Here is an 18951-nt window from a genome sequence, read left to right as displayed (position 1 = left end):
GCGAGGGTACCGACTGTGCTCTGGGTAGGGAGCTTCAATGTCCAGCAGCAGCAGCAGCACCCCAACTGTGCGAGTCCTGAACAGTTTTGCTGCTAGGCCAGGTGCAGGGGAACGAGTAAGGAGGAAAAACATACTCAATCTCATCCTCACTGATCACTGGTTGCAGATGATGACTTTCCTGTTATGAGTGACCATTGCGATCATGTCGAGACACAGTTTCCTAATGCTGTGTGTCAATTACATCATGCTAATTACATCAGGACACACTTCGAATAGATCTAAAAATTAAAAAGCTGGGCAGCAATGAGGTGGTGCGGGTCATCAGCAACATTTAAACCACTATCCTGTCACTTGATGGTGACCCACCTGACCATTATCACAAAGCCAGTTCAAAGGAGAGAGGGAGGAGCAGCACCAGGCATACCCAAAAGCCTAGCGAAGCCAGAACCCAGGAGTATTTGCATGTCAAACAATGGACAACGCCACAAACAACAGATCAGATCTAAGCTCTGCAGTCTTACCACATCCAATCACTGGAGGAGGAGACTCCACAAATTCAACCATGTGGGAGCCTTGCACTGTTCCATTTACATCCATCCTCAGTCAGAGGTTTGGTGTGGAACATCCAAGTTGGCTTACTCTTGTGGTCCCCAGCATTGCAGATGCCAGTCTTCAAACATTTAATTCACGATGAAAAAAAAACTGAAGGCACTGGATACTGAAAGTATCTTGGCACTTACATTCCAGTAAGCTTACAAAGGCCTTTTGCTCCAGAATTAGCTATACCTGTTAACCAAAATGTTCTTGTATAGTTACACTGGCATCTACCCAACAATGGATAAATGCCTTACAATGTCCAGTATACAAACACCAGGACAAACCCGACCTGGTCAGTTAGTTACTGCCCCAGTCTATTCTCAAACATCAGTAAGTGATGGGTAATGTCATCAACAGTGCTATCAAGCAGCACCTGCTCAGCAATAACCTACTCGGTGATGTCCAGTTTGGCTTTTGCCAGGGCCATTCAGCTCCTGACTTCATTACAGCCTTGGTTCAAATATGGACAATAAAAAAGACTGGAATTCAAAACAGGAGATGATGACTGTCCTTGACATCAAGGCCACATCAGACCAAGTGTGGCATCTAGGAGTCTGAGCAAAACTGGAATCAATAGGAAACAGATTAGAGTGAAATGTGACAAACAGGATGATTGAGATTGTTGGAGGTCAGTCATCTCAGCTCCAAGACATCTCGGCAGGAGTTCCTCAGGGTAGCATCCCATTTTCAGGTGCTTCAGTGACCTTCCCTCCACCATAAGGTCAAAAGTGAGGTATTTGCCAATGATTGCACAATGCTCAGCACCATTTATGACCCCTCAGATACTGAAGCAGTCCATGTTCAAATGCAACAGGATTTGGACAATTTCAGGCTTGGGTTGAAAAGCAAAAAACAACAATATTCACACCACACAAGTGTCATGCAATCACTATCTCAGAGAGAGAGAATCTACCCATCTCCTCTTGATATTCAATGGCATTACCATCACTGAATTTCCCACTATCAGTAACCTGGGGGTTACCATTGACCAGAACCTGAAATGGATTGTCTTACTGTGGCTACATGAATAAGTGAGAGGTTAGTTAGTAATTCACTTCCTGATCATCCAAACCCTGTGCACCAAACACAGACACAAGACAGGAGCCTGGTGGAATACTCTTCACTTGCCTGAATGAGTGAAGCTAAATGCCATCAAGAAAGAGTGGACTGCTTGATTACACTGTATTCAGCTCTTTTCACATTCATTCCATTCACAACCATCGTTCAGTGACAGTAATGTGCACCAACTATGGGATGCATTTCAGGAGCTCACTACAGGCTCTATTGACAGTATATTCTAAACCAACATCCTCTATCACTTAGAAAATGGGCAGCCAATACAAAGGAGCACCACTAGCTGCAAATTCTCCCATGAGAGACACACCATCCTGACTTGGAACTATTTTGACTTTCCATTCACAGTCAGAGGATCTAAATCCCAGAGAGCCCTTCCTGACAGCATTGAGAGTATTCTTACACAGGAAGAACTGCAGGGATTCAAGGAGCAGCTCACTACCACCTTTACCAGGGCAATTGCTGATGGATAATAAATGCTGGCCCAGCCAATGACACCTATGAATGAATTAAAAATGAAGACATTGGAGAAGATGGAATCGTGGAGAAGACATGGGGGAAACCTTGAGGGTAGGTTTTGATAGAGCAAAAAGTATGAAAATTAATCTTCTGCCAAGTGGGTTAGTAACTGGGGGCCACAGATTGTCAATAGTTGACAAAAGAATCTGATGGAAAGGGAGGATCAGTTCACAAAAGAGAATAATAAAGAACTGGAAGGCAATCAGAAGCCACAGAATCTTTCAAATAGGGTAAGGGGACAGGTATTTGAAGAATAATAGAAACAATTGTTCAATCAGTCTAGGAGAGAGCTCAAGCACAAGAGGTCAAATGGGCACCATCTGTGCTGTAGGACCCTATCTGATAACAACTCAGTTCACCTGGGGGTGGGGTTTCAGAACAATGAACTGACAGCCTTATGAAAGCATGTAAGATTGACTGATGTATGTCAAATGAAATCCCTTCCGATCATGATCCCCAACTACTTTGTACAGATACTTGCTGCCTTCGGATGGGTCATTAGTGGTTGTTCTCTGAACTATCTTTGCCTTAAATACAGTGGCACTATGCGGAAAGCAGCATCATTAGTAACTCTTACTCAAACATTCCCAGTATCTCCAATTGGACGTCTTCATTGTCCCCCCAGGCACCTTTACCCCTACAATTCTCAGAGTTAAGACATAACAAAAAAAACTTATTCTCAGTCACCTTTAAAACCAGGAAATCTTCATCTCAGAAACTTTTGTTGAATATGAAGTATTGATTGGATGTCATTTTACAAAGAAAATTTGGTTTACCCATCACTAATTATAGCAGTTTTCTAATCATCATGCTGAAATGTTATTACACACCTCTGAAGCAGGTGGGACTTGAATTCAGCCCTCTTGGCTCAGATGCAGTGACACTACCACTGCACCGCAAGAGCCTCCATCACCACAAATTATTAGATGGGCAAAATTAACAAATCAAATTTTATGCACCATTCAGCATATTCACTCAATAATTATTTGATCTTTTTCCACGAATTCTGCTTCAAGCAGCAGTTTACTTCATATTACAGCACAATGTTAAGTAGATATGATTACCCAATGTTTAAAAAAAAAGTACGTAACAATAAAGGATATTCGATATCTATTGTTGCTTGTTAAGGATTAAGGCATTCTGGAGATCATGAGAGTGGCTATTTGAATGCAACATTTTTTCACGTAATTTTGTACATTCAGCATTCATAGTTTGTTTGCTCTTATGTTCCTGATAAAATCTTGCTTCTTCAAACAGATTTGTAATAAACTGTCATGGTGGCGATAGACTACCTGAATATTAATTTTGCAATATAATCTAACTTTAACTGGGATTTCTATAGGTAAAATTATTTTTTTTAAAAAGGACAAAAAATTGATGTAAAATGGCCACAGCAATCATTAAGGACAGAGGTTGTGAAATTAAGATGGACTAAATGACAACTGCCTGAACTGAAATTAACATTTTATGAAAAGACACGGAAATTGGTCAACACAGGCAGGAGGGAGAGCGAGCGAGAGAGCACACACACACACCATCTCCCTTTTGAGTCTATGTGTGGAAGGTAGGAGTGCCTGGAGGCTGGGGTTTTCCCAGGGTGAACATGTCTGCAGTAAGATCTGTAGATCTGTCACTGGAGAAGCCTCAGCTCCAGGTTTCTGAGCTGGAGTCTAAACTACAAATGCTATGGCAGATTGAGGAGGATGAAAGTTACCTGGTACTTTAAGTGATGGTCACAAATGTGTACAATAGGGTCTTCTGATTTGGTCACTGGCAGGTGAAGGCAGGTGTGATTGTAAGTGAGGCAGGGAAGGGGATGCAACAGACAACAATGCAGGAGCCTCAGCCTTAAGATTTCTAACAAGTTTGAAACAAAAGCAGAAGATTCTGAAGAAACTCAGCAGACCTGAGCATCTGTGGAGGGAAACAGAGCTAAATTTTCAGGTCTGGTGACTCAGACGTTCTGATGAAGAATCACCTGATTTGAAAAGTTAACTGTTTTCTCTCCACAGCTGCTGCCAAACCTGCTGAGTTTCTCCAGCAATGTCTGCTTTTGTTTCAAATTTCCAGCTTCTATAGTTCTTTATCTGATTCTGACAAGTTTGAGCTATTTTGTTTCTTTGGATAAGAGTGAGGGTGGATGTGCTAACTGACCGTAGCATAGTGATGCAGGAATCAACTCAAATAGGGAGGGGCAGGGAGAATGCCTAAAAGGAATATATTGACATGATGCCACAGTGCAGTGAGGGGGATGGACAATGTTGTCTGTAGCTAAACGGCAAGAGTTCGGAGGTTGGGTTGCCTTCCTAGTGACAAGGTGTGACACACACGCTTAGGGTTGGAAAGGATCTTAGTGGGAAATAAAGAATCAGCCATTATGGCTCATGTAGATAACTGCAACATGGACAGAGGTTTTGCAGAGTCAGTATGAGGAGCTCAGCACCAAATTCAGAAGCCGAACCTATTATCCACGCCACATACAAACTAACATAGGGCAAATAAGAGTTAAGAAATGAATATGTGGCTTAATGATTAATTAAGGGGAAGGGGAGGTGGAGGAATATTGAAACCTTAAGTTTGTTCCTCTCTTCACAGATACTGTCAGACTTAAGTTTCTCCAGCTCTGTTTTTTTCCAATCCCCAATACTTGTTATACTTTTCTTTAAGTAAAGGACAAAGTTATTACATCACTGGAATAAGTATAGCATTCATTTTCCTTCAAGTGAATGCTATACTTATTTCAGTGATGTAATAACCTTTGCAGAACTACAGGTTAAAAAACTGCAAACAATAATCCAATTATCTGTCATTGTACTCAATTGAAAAGCTTACCATGTGAGGTCTATTCTATTTTCAGCTTCTAAAAAAGGTGTTCCATCTTCTCTTCATACACTGAACTACCTATTCTGCTAGTCAATATGCCACCTTACATTTGCTTTACCCATGCTCTCTATTTCTTCAAAACTATTACAATGGAATTGGTCAATTCCTGGCCCCTTCTTTCATCACCTTGTTCCTTGGCCTTCAATTCAGGGCTGCCAATATTCAATCCTGTTCCTAATAGTGGTCTCTGCCATTTGCACAGGAAGCCACTTTAGAATCTGCCTTTTTGAACTCAAAGTGAATTATGTAACACTTCCTGAACTTCACCTCAATGCATTGCCTCAAGTTGAAAAGCTTCAACAAAAAGCATATGCCTAAACACCCTCTTGTAACTTCTTACCTCTAACCAATGTCTATAGATTACCTTATGTGGCCTGATGTCCATATAAACATCCCACATACTTTATTATCCATCATGTAGTCACCTGCTAAAAAAGGTCCCTGCTATTCTCATCTGGCAGTTATATCTGACATCACTCTCTTCTCTAGCATCAAAGCCTCTTTGACCACTACGCTCAACCTGTGTCATTTCTCAGTCTACATTCTCCTCTGTCCCTGATCCATGCTCCAATCTGTTATAGCAAGTATATGGTTACTCTTTGGTGTTTTGCTCAATATTGTCCACTAAGACCTCATGGCTCTGGTCACGACTTATCCTGGAGTAGCCATCCCAATGGCCTCATCCCCCTTACTCTGACAGTCACATCCTGTAGGTTAGCCTCTCCAACCACTTCCCCATCTTGACCACGGGACAAAAACGGAATTTGAATTATCCAGTCTCTATCAATTAGTCGGTTCTGGTAGCCAGTTCGGTATGACAAAAACTGAAATATGCTCTTATAAAACAGTGTGCCATAGTAAACCAAAATAAAGTCATACGTTCACATAGATTCATACAAACATAGCATACAGTAGCTGCACAATTCTGTTAGCCAAAGTCAGATACTGCTGTCTGAGCATGTGCAGGGTCAATGTCTCAGATGTATCAATGACACTTTGCCAGACCAAACACTCTAATGTTTCTCTTCTGCTTCCAGCAACCTTTGCTTGGTTGTTTTCATAAATCTTTCTTTACAAGTTCCTTATTGGCTTTGATCGAGCTGGTTTTCTCATTTATGTTTGTGCTACTCTACACTACTTCTGCTCTGAGGTAACTCAGAAATTATAGCAGCAAACAGCTGCAGATTTCTAACACGGGGAGTTTGCTTCTTTCAGAATTCTGAAAGAGTTTTTCTTCACAGCACAGATTTGAGAATGCTTTCAACACGCATAATCTGGTCTCCCCGCTTTGGGAAAAAACATTGTGAAACTTGAAAGGACTCAAAAGATCTACAAGTATTTGACAAGAGTGGAGGGTTTGAACTATAGGTGGAGGCTGAATAGGCTGGGGCTATTTTCACTGGAGCATCAGAGGCTGAGGGGTAACCTTATAGAGGTTTATAAAAGCATGTGGGGCATTTTTAGGGTGAATAGCCAAGGTCTTTTCCCCAGGATAGGGTGTCCAAAACTAGAGGACATAGGTTTAAAGGAGAAAGGGGGAAAGATTTAAAACGGACATAAAGAGCAACTTTTTCCACACGGAGGGTGGTGCATGTATTGAATGAGGTTCCAGAGGAAGTGGAGGAGGCTGGTACAATTACAGCATTTAAAAGGCATCTAGATGGGTATATGAATTGGAACTTTTGGGAGGGATATGAGCCAAATACTGGCAAATGGGACGAGGTTAATTTAGGATATCTGGCCAGCATGGGTGAGTTGGACTGAAGAGTCTGTTTCCATGCTGTATAGCTCTATGCCTCTGTAACAGGTTGATCAAATCCATACAACCTTTTCAAAAGAAAAGCCTAAATGTTTATGCAATTGAGGGCACATGCTAATTCCAAATAAATCAGTAGTGAATGTTGCAGTGTGCATTCTGTTTCCAACTCATACAACAAGGGACATTGGCAATCCAAGCTTAATGGATCTATGATGAGGCACTCTTTATTTATATATTAAAAAAACGATGATGATATTCCTTTGAGTCTAAATCCCAAAATTAGGGAGAATGCAGTCAGTTTCTCTCGCCACTGAAACTACCTGACACATTGAGCATTTAATGCTCTTACATATTGCAGATGTTGGAAATCTGATATTTTCTGCTGGTATTATTGACAGGCTTAATGATAATCATAGTAAAAAAATCAGAACTATAGTCTTTCCCACCAACTTCAAAAAGAGAAGCTAAAAAGAAAATACATGAGAAGTCAAAAAGCTAGTTCCATAAAAGAGGTCTGGTCCAGTGAAGGAAGCTTATACAGTTAGTCAGAACAGTTAAGCAAGTCTATTAATTGGATTACTTTCTGTATTAGTTTCCTTATTCTATAGTCAATTGAACTTAAGATAATGTTTGATTCTAGTCAGTAACAAATATGTCACTGATTATTTTATACACAAAGCAGCTTAATGCTTCAAATCCAAACTGGTCTCATTAAAGGCACTTTAGCCTGCCTTTGGAAGGGTTGCACTAAGGCATATGTGGGTATGTGTGGAAGACATGATAGTTTCAACCTCGATTTATGCCATTATATAATTAGAGATCGAGCTTAAAAGCTATTCTGAAACATTGCCAAATAGACATCCATAAGTGGGAACAAACTGTTCAAGATAAGAAAGTCTGGAGAGAAACCACACGTGGCCACCTTCTCCTGTAAGTCCTGCCACATCGCTGAGGCTAAATGGAGTGTGTGTGCGAGAGCGTGTTAGAGAAATCAAAAAATCCCGATCCGATGCATCCAGAAGTCACAATCCAACTTATGGATGTGTATTCAGAGCAGATTTGCTCTACGAATAGTCATTTGGTACTAAAGGGCTTAAATATTGCCACAAAAAGACATTTTGTTGAAGCTATTTGTCCTCCACTCATCAGGACATTTGCAAGAACACCATTGTAAAAGGGAAAAAACATTCTATTTATGGCTACCATCATTCAAATTGCTGCAGCATATTAGTTGTGGGTAACAGACACCTTCATCCATTGTTCAAATGTTTTAATCTTTCAGATAGGACATTTCACAGGCCCAAAGTCGTGGCTTCTTCATAATTTGCATAACAAACGTGAGGTGATACGCTTTGGCAGGAAGAATAAAGAGCTGAATATTCTTTAAGTGGAAGACTGCAGAAAGTCTCAAAACAGAGGGATTTGAAAGTCCTTCGACACGCAACACTCAAAACAAGCATCTAAGTTCAGATGAGAAGAAGGAATGCAAATGGAATGCTGACCTTTATTTAAAAAAAATCAAGTACAAATGAGGAGAGATTTTGCTAAAACTACACAAGGCACTAATCAGACCACAGCTGGAATACTGTGAGCAGTTTTGGAACTCTTATCTCTGGAAAGATAAACAGGCATTTGGAGGCTATCCAGAGAAGGCTCACCAGATTGTTACCAGGTATCTTATACAGTGGGCTTGTACTCACTGGAATTTAGAATGGAGAGGTTCTAAAAGGTTCGTAGGAGACTTGACAGAGTGGATGTGAAAACATTGAAAAGAAACAAGTTCTTTACCCCTATGGGCTGTTGAGGCTGGGTCATGAAAGGCTGAGCTAGACAGACTCTTAATCATCAAGAGTTATAGGAAAATAGCAGGAAACCGGAGTACAGGATTATCAGATGAGCCATGACCTCATTGAATGGTGGAGCAGACTTGCTGGGCCGAAATGGCTTCCTTCTGCTGCTCCATCTTATGATCTCCACCACACTGTCAGGCACAGAGTTCCAGGTCTTACATACTCAAGGTGTGAGAAAGATGGCAATTTCTCCATTACTTCTTTTGCAAGGCTGTCTGTGAATTCATCAATCGTTGAAAGTAACCGTGCAGGTCAGTAAGGCTCTTTAGAAAGCAAATAGGATCATGGGCAGTATATACAGCAACCGAGAATACAGGACAATGCAGTACAATGCTGGTTAGGCATCAATTTGGTTCAATTCTCCACTTCACACAATTGGAAGGCTGTCATTGCCTTGGAAACAGTGTAAATGCGATTTATCAGAATGGCAACAGGAATGAGAGAAGGTTTCTATTATTTGAAGTTAAGATGGTCCTCCTCAGAGCAAAAGGAGGCTGAGGGGAGATTAAAGTACAAATAAACAAGGGTAAGCCATCGCCCCTGGCAGAGGGATATATAATCTGAAGGATACACATAGGTCATTGGCAAAAGAACCTTGTAGGGGGTGAGAGTATCCTGCCAGCAGCAAGTTACAATGATCTGGAATGCGTTACCTGGAAGGCTGATGGAACCAGATTGAATAGTTACTTTTAAGAAGAGAATTGGATATGTACTAAAAAAATTCTAGGTTTGAGGAAAGAACAGAGGAGTGGGACAAATTGAATAGTTCTTCCAAAATAAATATAAAAGAAAGAATTGCCTGAAAAACCTTTTTAATGCTATGTTCTACGAAATCCAGTGTTTTTTCACCTTTACTATGGATATAGAATAAACTAGAAAATTAGCGACTTTACCAATGTTAATATTTTCACTAAATCCCCGTCAGGGAACATTATTTCTTTGAAAACATTCTTGTTAGAGTAATATTTTTCTAACAAGATGCAAAAGTACTAACATAGTACTGCCCTCAGTTTAAAAAAAAAACCTATGTTCTGCACTCACATGCCAGAGAGGCAAATTAAAGGCAAAGTCTGAATGGGAATTAAAATACAACAGGGAAATGAAGGGGCAAGGTAGTATGATGGTTTCTGGCCTCTGAAGACATTTCCTTGATTGGTTGGCTGTAAAATGACAAATATAAATTGGATTTGGGCTGCTTTAATGCAATTTATAATAGGACTGCAATGGCAGTACTAAACCACACATGATACCTCAATCTATCAAACATCACAGAATAGCTGGGTGTCTGAAATGTCTCTCTGTTGCTTGGGGCTGCTCAGGAAGGGCAAAAGGGGACTGTACACTGATTCTCAACTGGGAATGGGATACTGGGACTAGGTTCTTTGTTAGAGAAAATGTTACCATTTCCGAGCAGTGCACATCTTGTGTGTATAATGCAGGTTGCTTGATTATTCTGGCTATTAAAACTGCAATGCCACAGAATTAGTCCATGTTAGTCTCCCACATGAGGAAAGCTACAGATAGCATAAAGAAACATTCTGGAATAATGCACTTTGCTTCATGGAACAAGAGAATGGCCAACAATCTACACTGTCAATTAGAGTCATAGAATCATAGAGATGTACAACATGGAAACAGACCCTTCGGTCCAACCCGTCCATGCCGACCAGATATCCCAACCCAATCTAGTCCCACCTGCCAGCACCCAGCCCATATCCCTCCAAACCCTTCCTATTCATATACCCATCCAAATGCCTCTTAAATGTTGCAATTGTACCATCCTCCACCACATCCTCTGGCAGCTCATTACATACCCGTACCACCCTCTGTGTGAAAAAATTGCCCCTTAGGTCTCTTTTATAGCTTTCCCCTCTCACCCTAAACCTATGCCCTCTAGTTCTGGACTCCCCGACCCCAGGGAAAATACTTTGTCTATTTACCCAATCCATGCCCCTCATGATTTCGTAAACCTCTATAAGGACACCCCTTAGCCTCTGACGCTCGAGGGAAAACAGCCACAGCCTGTTCAGCCTCTCCCTGTAGCTCAAATCCTCTAACCCTGGCAACATTCTTGTAAATATTTTCTGAACCCTTTCAAGTTTCACAACATCTTTCCGATAGGAAGGAGACCAGAACTGCACGCAATATTCCAACAGTGGCCTCACTAATGTCCTGTACAGCTGCAACATGACCTCCTGACTCTTGTTTTCAATATTCTGACTAATAAAAAGATATACCAAACGCCTTCTTCACTATCCTATCTACCTGCAACTCCACTTTCAAGGAGCTACGAATCATTCTTCATCTCAATGAGATTCACTGAAACCACAGGAGTGTTAGGCCAGTTGGTTCACAGAAACCACAAGAAAACACAGTGTGTGTTGGGCTAGTTTGTTCCTTGTACTCTCTATTTTGCCTTCAGTCATTCATATTCTTCTCTGATCTTTGGTAGCAGCCTATAGGTTCCTGCCAGTTACTGGTCCAGAAAAGAAACTACAAGAGAGATTAACAGCATCAGTATCGGACTCACGTTCCCAAACATACCTCCCCTAGGACAGCACATGGCACAAGAGCTAACAGATTTGGTTCACCTTTGCAGTTGAGTATGCTTGCTCATCTACATCACCTCTATGAAAGAACAACAAGCAGCCAGCTATGTGGCTGGAGGTATTGACAATACCGAATGACAGCAGTGATGTTGGCCAACATATGACCTTACCTGAGCATCTATGTTTGGATGTTGTGGCCATTAGAATCATTTTCTAATGTGGTCCTGCTTTATATTTCTTAACTTGAATATAACAGTGTTGGGGAAAATGCACTATTTTTAGCATACTAACCCTTACATATAACGGCACGTTTACAAGATTTTGCACAGACAACTGTTTTGACGTTTACGGGGTTTTTTTGGTCACCGAATTTTAATCAAATGGCTAAGGCAAACACAAATTGTCAAAAGTAAAAACACAACACCAATATTGTGTATAGGTTGAGAAAGCTGTTTAACAATAATATCAACCTTCTGTTAATCCAATGCAATCATTTGCATTGTTACTGTATCCAAAGACATCAATGCAACCATTCTGTATGGGAATGTCTTGGGATCTCCAGTAGCAGTAACATTCCGACTTCATTTATGTTACAGCTCTTCTGTTAAAGTCAGCGTACTTATTCTCAAGCAATGGTGTAGAGTGAGAGAGGTATTGGGACAGCAGTTGGTTGGAAGACACAATAACAGCTGAGAGAAATTTGGAGGTCATTGTGTCAAACCATTGATCAGAGTCTTAAGGGTAGTTTGCCTTTCTCTATTCACTCAATCAGGGAATGTGGATCATGGTTTCTCAAAGAAGAAAACAAGCTAGTAGTTAAATGTCTAGAATCACAGCAAATATCAATACAGAAGGTGGTAATTAACTCATCATGTCATATTTGAAGAAGAGTTACTCAATTATTCCCACCTCATATCTCAATGTTTTTCTCCCCTGAGTATTTCCCAATTTCCTTTTCAACAAGTTACTATTCCTTCTCTTCAGGTGGCACAGCCACCCAGATCATCGTATCACCATGAGGAAAACAATTCCTCACATCTGACTAACTAGCTGCTAAGTGGCCTGATCACTTTATTAGGGAACACTCTGTATGCAAAAGATATGTGATCTAACTTGTCCCAAACACTTCATGCGATAATCCACTATTGTGCATAGGATTAAAAACAAAAAGGAAAAGGAAGGAGAAAATAAACACCCACATCAAAACAGAATTAGTCAATACAGAGCCAATTTGAGTCAACCTTCATGAGGTTTCTTTTATGTCATGCTTAAGGAGAGAGAATGTTATTTAGTCAGATAATAGTAATTGCTTCAGAATCCATCACACTCACTCACACAGAGGTGTACAAGAGGACAGTGAAATTTAGTACAGCACTTCCATTAAACACTTACAAATTTTCCAATCAGTCTGCAGACCTATTAGTTCTAAACGGAGGCAAATGTCCTTCGTAAGGACACTGGTGATCAAACAGCAGCATAGAAATAGAACATTAATATTGAAACAGTAATATTGATTAAGCAGATTCTTTCCATCTCCTTATATAAACTGCATAAATGGTTTTCTGTCACTGCTACTCAAAATGGTCAGTGATTGACTGCACATTAAAAGTGAGACACCTATGAACTCAATGTAAAGCTATGTTTATAGGTACACACGTATACACACTGCCATAACATTTTAGCTGGAATCAAATATCACAGGTGAGCTTTGTCAGCAAAACACAATTCAATATGGAAACAATTTCACTCCTCTTTTTTCCTTAATAATTTAAACTTTCAAATTAAGTTAAAGTCACTTGATATTTTTCATAAATTACTAGGAAATGTTGATACAGTGCAATTGTACTTTGTCGCTAGATTGGACCCGAAAATACTAAAAATACGGAGGCAGAAATCTCAATCTCAGAAGATACTGTTCAAAATATCAAATGCCCTTCGGTCCATTCAATCTTTTCCAACCATCATAAACCTCTAAATACAACTGAAAAATTGAATGCTCTAGCCTCAATCACACCATGCATGGCAAACCACTGTAAATGATGACCATCTTCTGACACATGCCTTAAATTTGTTCTTCAAAACGCAATCTTAAATCTCTGAAATTACTTTGTTGTGTTTGCTTGCTTGTTCCTCATAAGTATCATTCAAGGGTCTTTTTGAAGTTCAGATCCTTTCCTCATATCTGACAGTTTGGTTACATTGATGGTACAGACAGACTAAAACAGTGGTAGAACTTGTGGTAGATGGGGTTTAATGTGGAAACATGTGAAGTCCCTCACTTTAGGTCTGAATAACAGAAGTAAGAACAAATGCTTAATATTAAGGTAAGTGCTGTGAACAAGCATTTAAATATCTATGTATACAAATCACTAAAAGCTACACTACTAGTTAATAAAAGGGGCAATAGATTGGCTTTTACCTTAATTTAAAAGCTGTATTTAAATGCAAAGAAAAAGGATTCTGTTGAACAGACCCCTGCACAGATCCTCTTTGGTTCAGTTTTAGCCATCGAACCTCCTCAGGAAATGTGTACTGGCCTCAAGAGGATGGAGTGCAGATTCAATAGAGTGATGATAAGGGCTTTAAGGATTAAATGATGAGGATAATTTCCATAAACTTGGTTCATTTTTCCCTGAATTCAGAAAGGTTGCATAGTATTCTAATCAAGGTTAAGAAAATTTGAAGGTTTTAATGATGTAGATCTGTTTAAACTATTTCTTTTGGTGAGGAAATCCAGAACAAGAGGACAAAATCTGCAACTTAGAGTCAGATCACCTGAGTGTACTCAGGAGCATTTATTTTATATAAAACACAACCTACAACTCCCTTCCCAAATAGCTTTAGCTTCTGGGATTATATTCAAGACTGGAATAGATATCTTGGGTAAAAATATGAAGATATATGAAACAAAAGTGATTAAATGGAGCAAACCACAGAAAATCCTGTAGCCTGAATGGCAAAAGAGGTACAAGGGCTTAACAGTCGATTTTGCCTGTCCTCGGATGCTGCCTGAATTGCTGTGCTCTTCCAGCACCACTGATCCAGAATCCTATTCCTGTGATTTGCCATTGCACAGTTAACACTGAGGCTGGAGAACTCAATTCAATTTAACATCCCCCGCTATGACATTCACTACAACACCTTAAAACTTCCTCGTAACACATTATAATATTGTAACCATGAAATACAAACATTTTTCTACCAAATCTAACATATATGGTGCCTTGTATCTGTTTATATTGAATTGTAATGCTTCCTGCATTTCAACAGCTGACTACACTTCAAAAAAGGACTTAACTGGCTTGAGTGCACTTTGGGGCATTCCCTGGTCATGGAAGACTATATAAATACAAACTTTTCCTTTTATTAACCCAAACTTAATGTAATTTGTCACGCATTACATAGAGCATGGCAAGGTTTTTTTTCATCTGTCTCCAAGATCTTTTGTCATCTCCACTTACTTGCCTGATGTCAACTCAATATTTAGCCATCTTCCAAGGATACAAATTCAGATCAGATATGCATATTAAAACACTAAGTCACACAACATGCACTCAACAGCACTTTACTCACATCCCCTGTTCATTTGGACTCAACACTTCGCACAAACTGCTTCTGCACTTTTCCTTCAGCTTGTCACTAATTCACTCACACATTTCAACCTTATTACACAATGACATTAGACTGTAAAATGTCTTGCATGGTACAGTTAATAATATAAAAATCGGTAATCCCAATTTACATTGCTTATTTCCCGAAAAACGTCTCAGGAAGATCCGGCGAGATCTGTTTGGTAGCTGTCATTTATCTTCCTCAAAATGACCATGACTATTTTACAAATTCTCCTCCCCTAATTACCCTGTAATATAATTCATCTCTCCCAGGAGAATGGCATGTCTAGGGCTTACATCAGGAAGTATCAACTCACACAAAATCAACAAGTGGAATACATTGCTAAAAATAGTAAGTGATAAGATGACCCTGGAATTTCTTAAATGGTTAAATGCTGTAATAGGAAGATTGTAGAGAGTTGGCTTTCTGAAAAGGAAAAAGCAGGGCCTCTTTAGATCTTGCCTTATGTTTTGAAGAATATGAACTCATTGTAAATGACAAGAAACTTAAATAGTTCAGAGGGATGTGGTGCCCTTGGACAGAAAACAAAGTTTCAAGTCTAGCAAGCCGGTATTATTTGAAATCCCAAAACATACATACAGATTTCATTTAAATATTTGATATTCTTAATCAAAACTTAAAATGGTTTACATCCATTTAATCCATTCAGTGGAACATGGAGTAATTCTTTAGAAAAGCAAGTATGCTGGACAGAACACAACCATTTCAAATTTCCAAGAGAACAACCTTGGTATTAGTATTTACTAATATTAGAATTAAATCAAACTGATGTTCAAACATTTGATTCTATAGTTAGGACAAAGAGCAACAAAAACCAAAACTGCTGGAGAAACTCAGCACAGTTGGCAGCATCTGTGGGGAGAAACTGATTCCATGTTTTGAGTCAAGCGTCCCATGTTCAGAATCCAACAGCTCTAAAGACAGTTCACTGAACCCGAAATGTTAACTCTCCTTTCTCTTCACAATTGCTGAGTTTCTCCAGCAATTTCTGTTTTTGATTCAGATTTCTTTGTTTTAACTTAAGAGGAACAATTGGCTACATGGCTCCTTGACCCTTCTTTGCCATCCCACATGGAGGAGGGAGGTCGAGCTTCAGCCTCAATTCAACTTTCAGCGCTGGTCCTCACATTTCCTTCAGATTCCAAAATCTAGCCACCTCAGCCTTGAATATGCTCAACAACTGAACAGCCACAGCCCTGTGGGGTAACAAATTCCAAAGATTCACCAATTGAGTGTCAGACTTCCTCATCTTAATCTTAAAAAGGCTTACACTGTACCCTCAAGTTCAAGGGTAACAGTTTCTCAGCATCCACCTGGCCAAAACTTCATAGAATCATACAAACTTCAAAAAGATTACTTCTCATTCTTGTAAACACTAGCAAATATAGGCAAGTTTGAATCAATCTTTCTGCATAGACTCAAAATCAAAGTCTATCTAGCAGAGCTTCATTTCAATCACATCAGGCAGCATCCGAGGAGCTGGAGGATCAATGTTTCCGGCAAGAGCCCTTCATCAGGAAACTTACCCGGAATGTTGATTCTCCTGTTCCTCGGATGCTGCCTGATCTGCTGTGCTTTTCCAGCACCCTACTCTTGACTCTGACCTCCAGCATCTGCAGTCCTCACTTTCTCCTTCATTTCAATCACTCTAACACAAATGAACCTTTCCTTAGATATAGTAATCAAACTCCAAATTTCACATATGCTTTAACAAAGCCCTGTACAACTACAGTGTAACTTCACCACTTTAACCTCCTTACAACACACCATTTACCTTCACAACTGCTTGCTGCACATGAAACTGTGTGTTCTGCGCAAGGACACCACATTTCCCCCTAAACTATTTAATAGTTTCACATTTTTTAAAATAAGTTTTGTTTTTCCAACTAGAGTGAAAACCTCTCATTTTCTCACATTGAACTCCTTCCAACACCTCACTCGACTTTATTTATTTGCATTTTTTTTTTGTCACCTTGTTACAATGCATGTTACATTAATGGGTTGGACAATAATGACCCTTGCAAACATCCTGTAGGTAACAGGCTGCTAACATTAAAAAAGGTGTGAAACAAATACCAGAGAAGAAACGTGAGCAGAGCTAATATGGCTTTTCTTCAAAACCTTAACCCTAATCCCATTAAATCAATTGTCTGTCCACACTGATGCTGCACTCAACCTTGTCAGCTCTTGTGCGAAAAACCTTTCCTGGAGCACATTTTAAAACCCAAGTGGACTAAATCCATTGGCTGCCCTTCGTTACTAAAAGGATGCTTGCAAGGGTCACTATTTTCATCCAGGGCATTAATGTAACATGATTTGGAGATGCCGGTGTTGGACTGGGGTGTACAACGTTAAAAATCACACACCAGGTTATAGTCCAACAGGTTTAATTGGAAGCACTAGCTTTCGGATCGCAGCTCCTTCATCAGACAAGCTATTTTTCAATGTATAATTTCAGTTACATCACACTGTAAACTTCTGCTATAAATTCTGCGTCTTACAATTGTGTCCTCCACAACCACCTGATGGAGGAGCGTCGCTCCGAAAGCTAGTGCTTCCAATTAAACCTGTTGGACCATAACCTGGTGTTGTGTGATTACTAATGTAACATGAATTGTAGTGACTGTGTAACGCGGCCAGGTCTGGTGATGATGCAAAGTTACGTGGAAAATACGCTGTCACAAGGAGACAAAATCTTCATTAACCCTGCCGGTCACATCCTTAAGACAGCTCAGTGGGTGTTTTTTTTTTACATTGACAGCACTCTCGTAGTTTACAAGTTGCTCAGTGCTAATTTGACATGGGTTTTGATATAAGATCGGAGGCGCAAGTTTAAACTTCAAGACAATGATGGATGAAGTGATGAAATTAAAAAGTGTGAACCATCAAAACCATAGTTGTCTGTCAGAGCAGAGGGAAAGGGAGCGTGCACACTGACCATGAAATGCCATCCCTCAGTGTCCCTTTAATGGGTCAGTCTACCCCCAAACAGAGAGAGAGAGAGAGAGAGAAGCGGGGCCCTTACATTGACATGACCTTACCCAGCAGGAGCAGCCGGTGAGTTTGCTTGTACTCGCGTTTCTGTTCCTTCAGGATTTTGTCGATGTACTTGCTGACTTTCTTTGCCTCCCTCTCCGCCTCCTTCTCCTCCGCCCGCAGCCTGTCCCAGTTTTTGTTGGGTTTCTCGGGGGCTGCTTTCTTGGCGCCGTGCTGCCGCTCTCCGCCGTTCTGCTGGGGCTGCCAGTCGCGGAGCCTGTCCGGGTCCCCGCGCTGGGCTTGGTGGCCATCGCGCAGCCAGTCGGAACTCCGCAGCCGCTCCACCGTCTCCCCCCGCTGCGGGGCTGCGGCTGGGGCTGAAGCCGCTGCCGGAGGCTCCGAGTCCGGGCTGCTGGTGGACACTGACGCGATGGGGTCGCTGAACAGCCGCGGGCGCAGGCTGTAGCACATCCCCATGTTTCCACAGACAGGGAGAGGCGAATACCCCCACACACAGGGCCTGGAACAAACCGCTTTGATCAGCGTTTCATCCTCACACTTCACAAACCCACCCACCGAAATGCAGCTGGTCGATTTACAGTCCCTTCTCTCCCACTCCCCCAAATTTAAAAACAAAACACCCGAATTTTTTTTTTTTAAAAAAGGCAAGAGACTGAATGGTTTAAAATCCCCAATGTTCCATTGTGCACAAGCAAATACGGCGTTCGAGACTCATAAATCACCTGATCCCAGTGACCAGTGGTCCACCTTACCGTAAATCCTCCAAACTCACAGCCCAACTCCTGGAACCAGAGCCAAACCAATCCGACCTCCTCCATCCCCACCTCCCTCCCAACAATTCATTGATCTGCCCTTCAATCCCCTCAGCACTTGTCCTCAGGAATCATTTTTTTTTGTAAAAACGCACAAGTCACAGCATTTCTTCGGATTTGTTTACAGCCTCACGATATCTATGGAGGAACAACAAAACGCTGTGCCAAAACACATAAATATTACACCATGGTAGAATATCTTTGACAGCACCCCCCCCCCCCCCTTTCCAATCGTTCCGAACTCCCTGATTTTTAAATCATAAGCAACACTAAAGAAT

The 18951-nt window shown here is 40.7% G+C and overlaps 1 protein-coding gene across 1 annotated transcript in view; it reads right to left on the bottom strand.

The window, feature by feature from the left end:
* Window positions 1-18559, bottom strand: part of LOC122548864 (guanine nucleotide-binding protein G(s) subunit alpha-like) — a 310047-nt gene extending 291488 nt beyond the window's left edge. The window contains exon 1 of the mRNA XM_043687749.2: window positions 17906-18559. Within this exon, the coding sequence (XP_043543684.2) occupies window positions 17906-18317 (412 nt within the window). The 5' untranslated portion in view covers window positions 18318-18559. The remainder of the gene's footprint in view (window positions 1-17905) is intronic.
* Window positions 18560-18951: the final 392 nt, after the last annotated feature.

This window comes from Chiloscyllium plagiosum, unplaced genomic scaffold (genome assembly GCF_037043375.1).
Source record: "Chiloscyllium plagiosum isolate Xiang-an unplaced genomic scaffold, Cpla_swu_hap1 HiC_scaffold_4, whole genome shotgun sequence".
NCBI classification, from domain to species: domain Eukaryota; kingdom Metazoa; phylum Chordata; class Chondrichthyes; order Orectolobiformes; family Hemiscylliidae; genus Chiloscyllium; species Chiloscyllium plagiosum.
The sequence above is the reverse complement of the archived record's forward strand: the minus strand, read 5'-3'. Positions and strand labels throughout refer to the sequence as shown.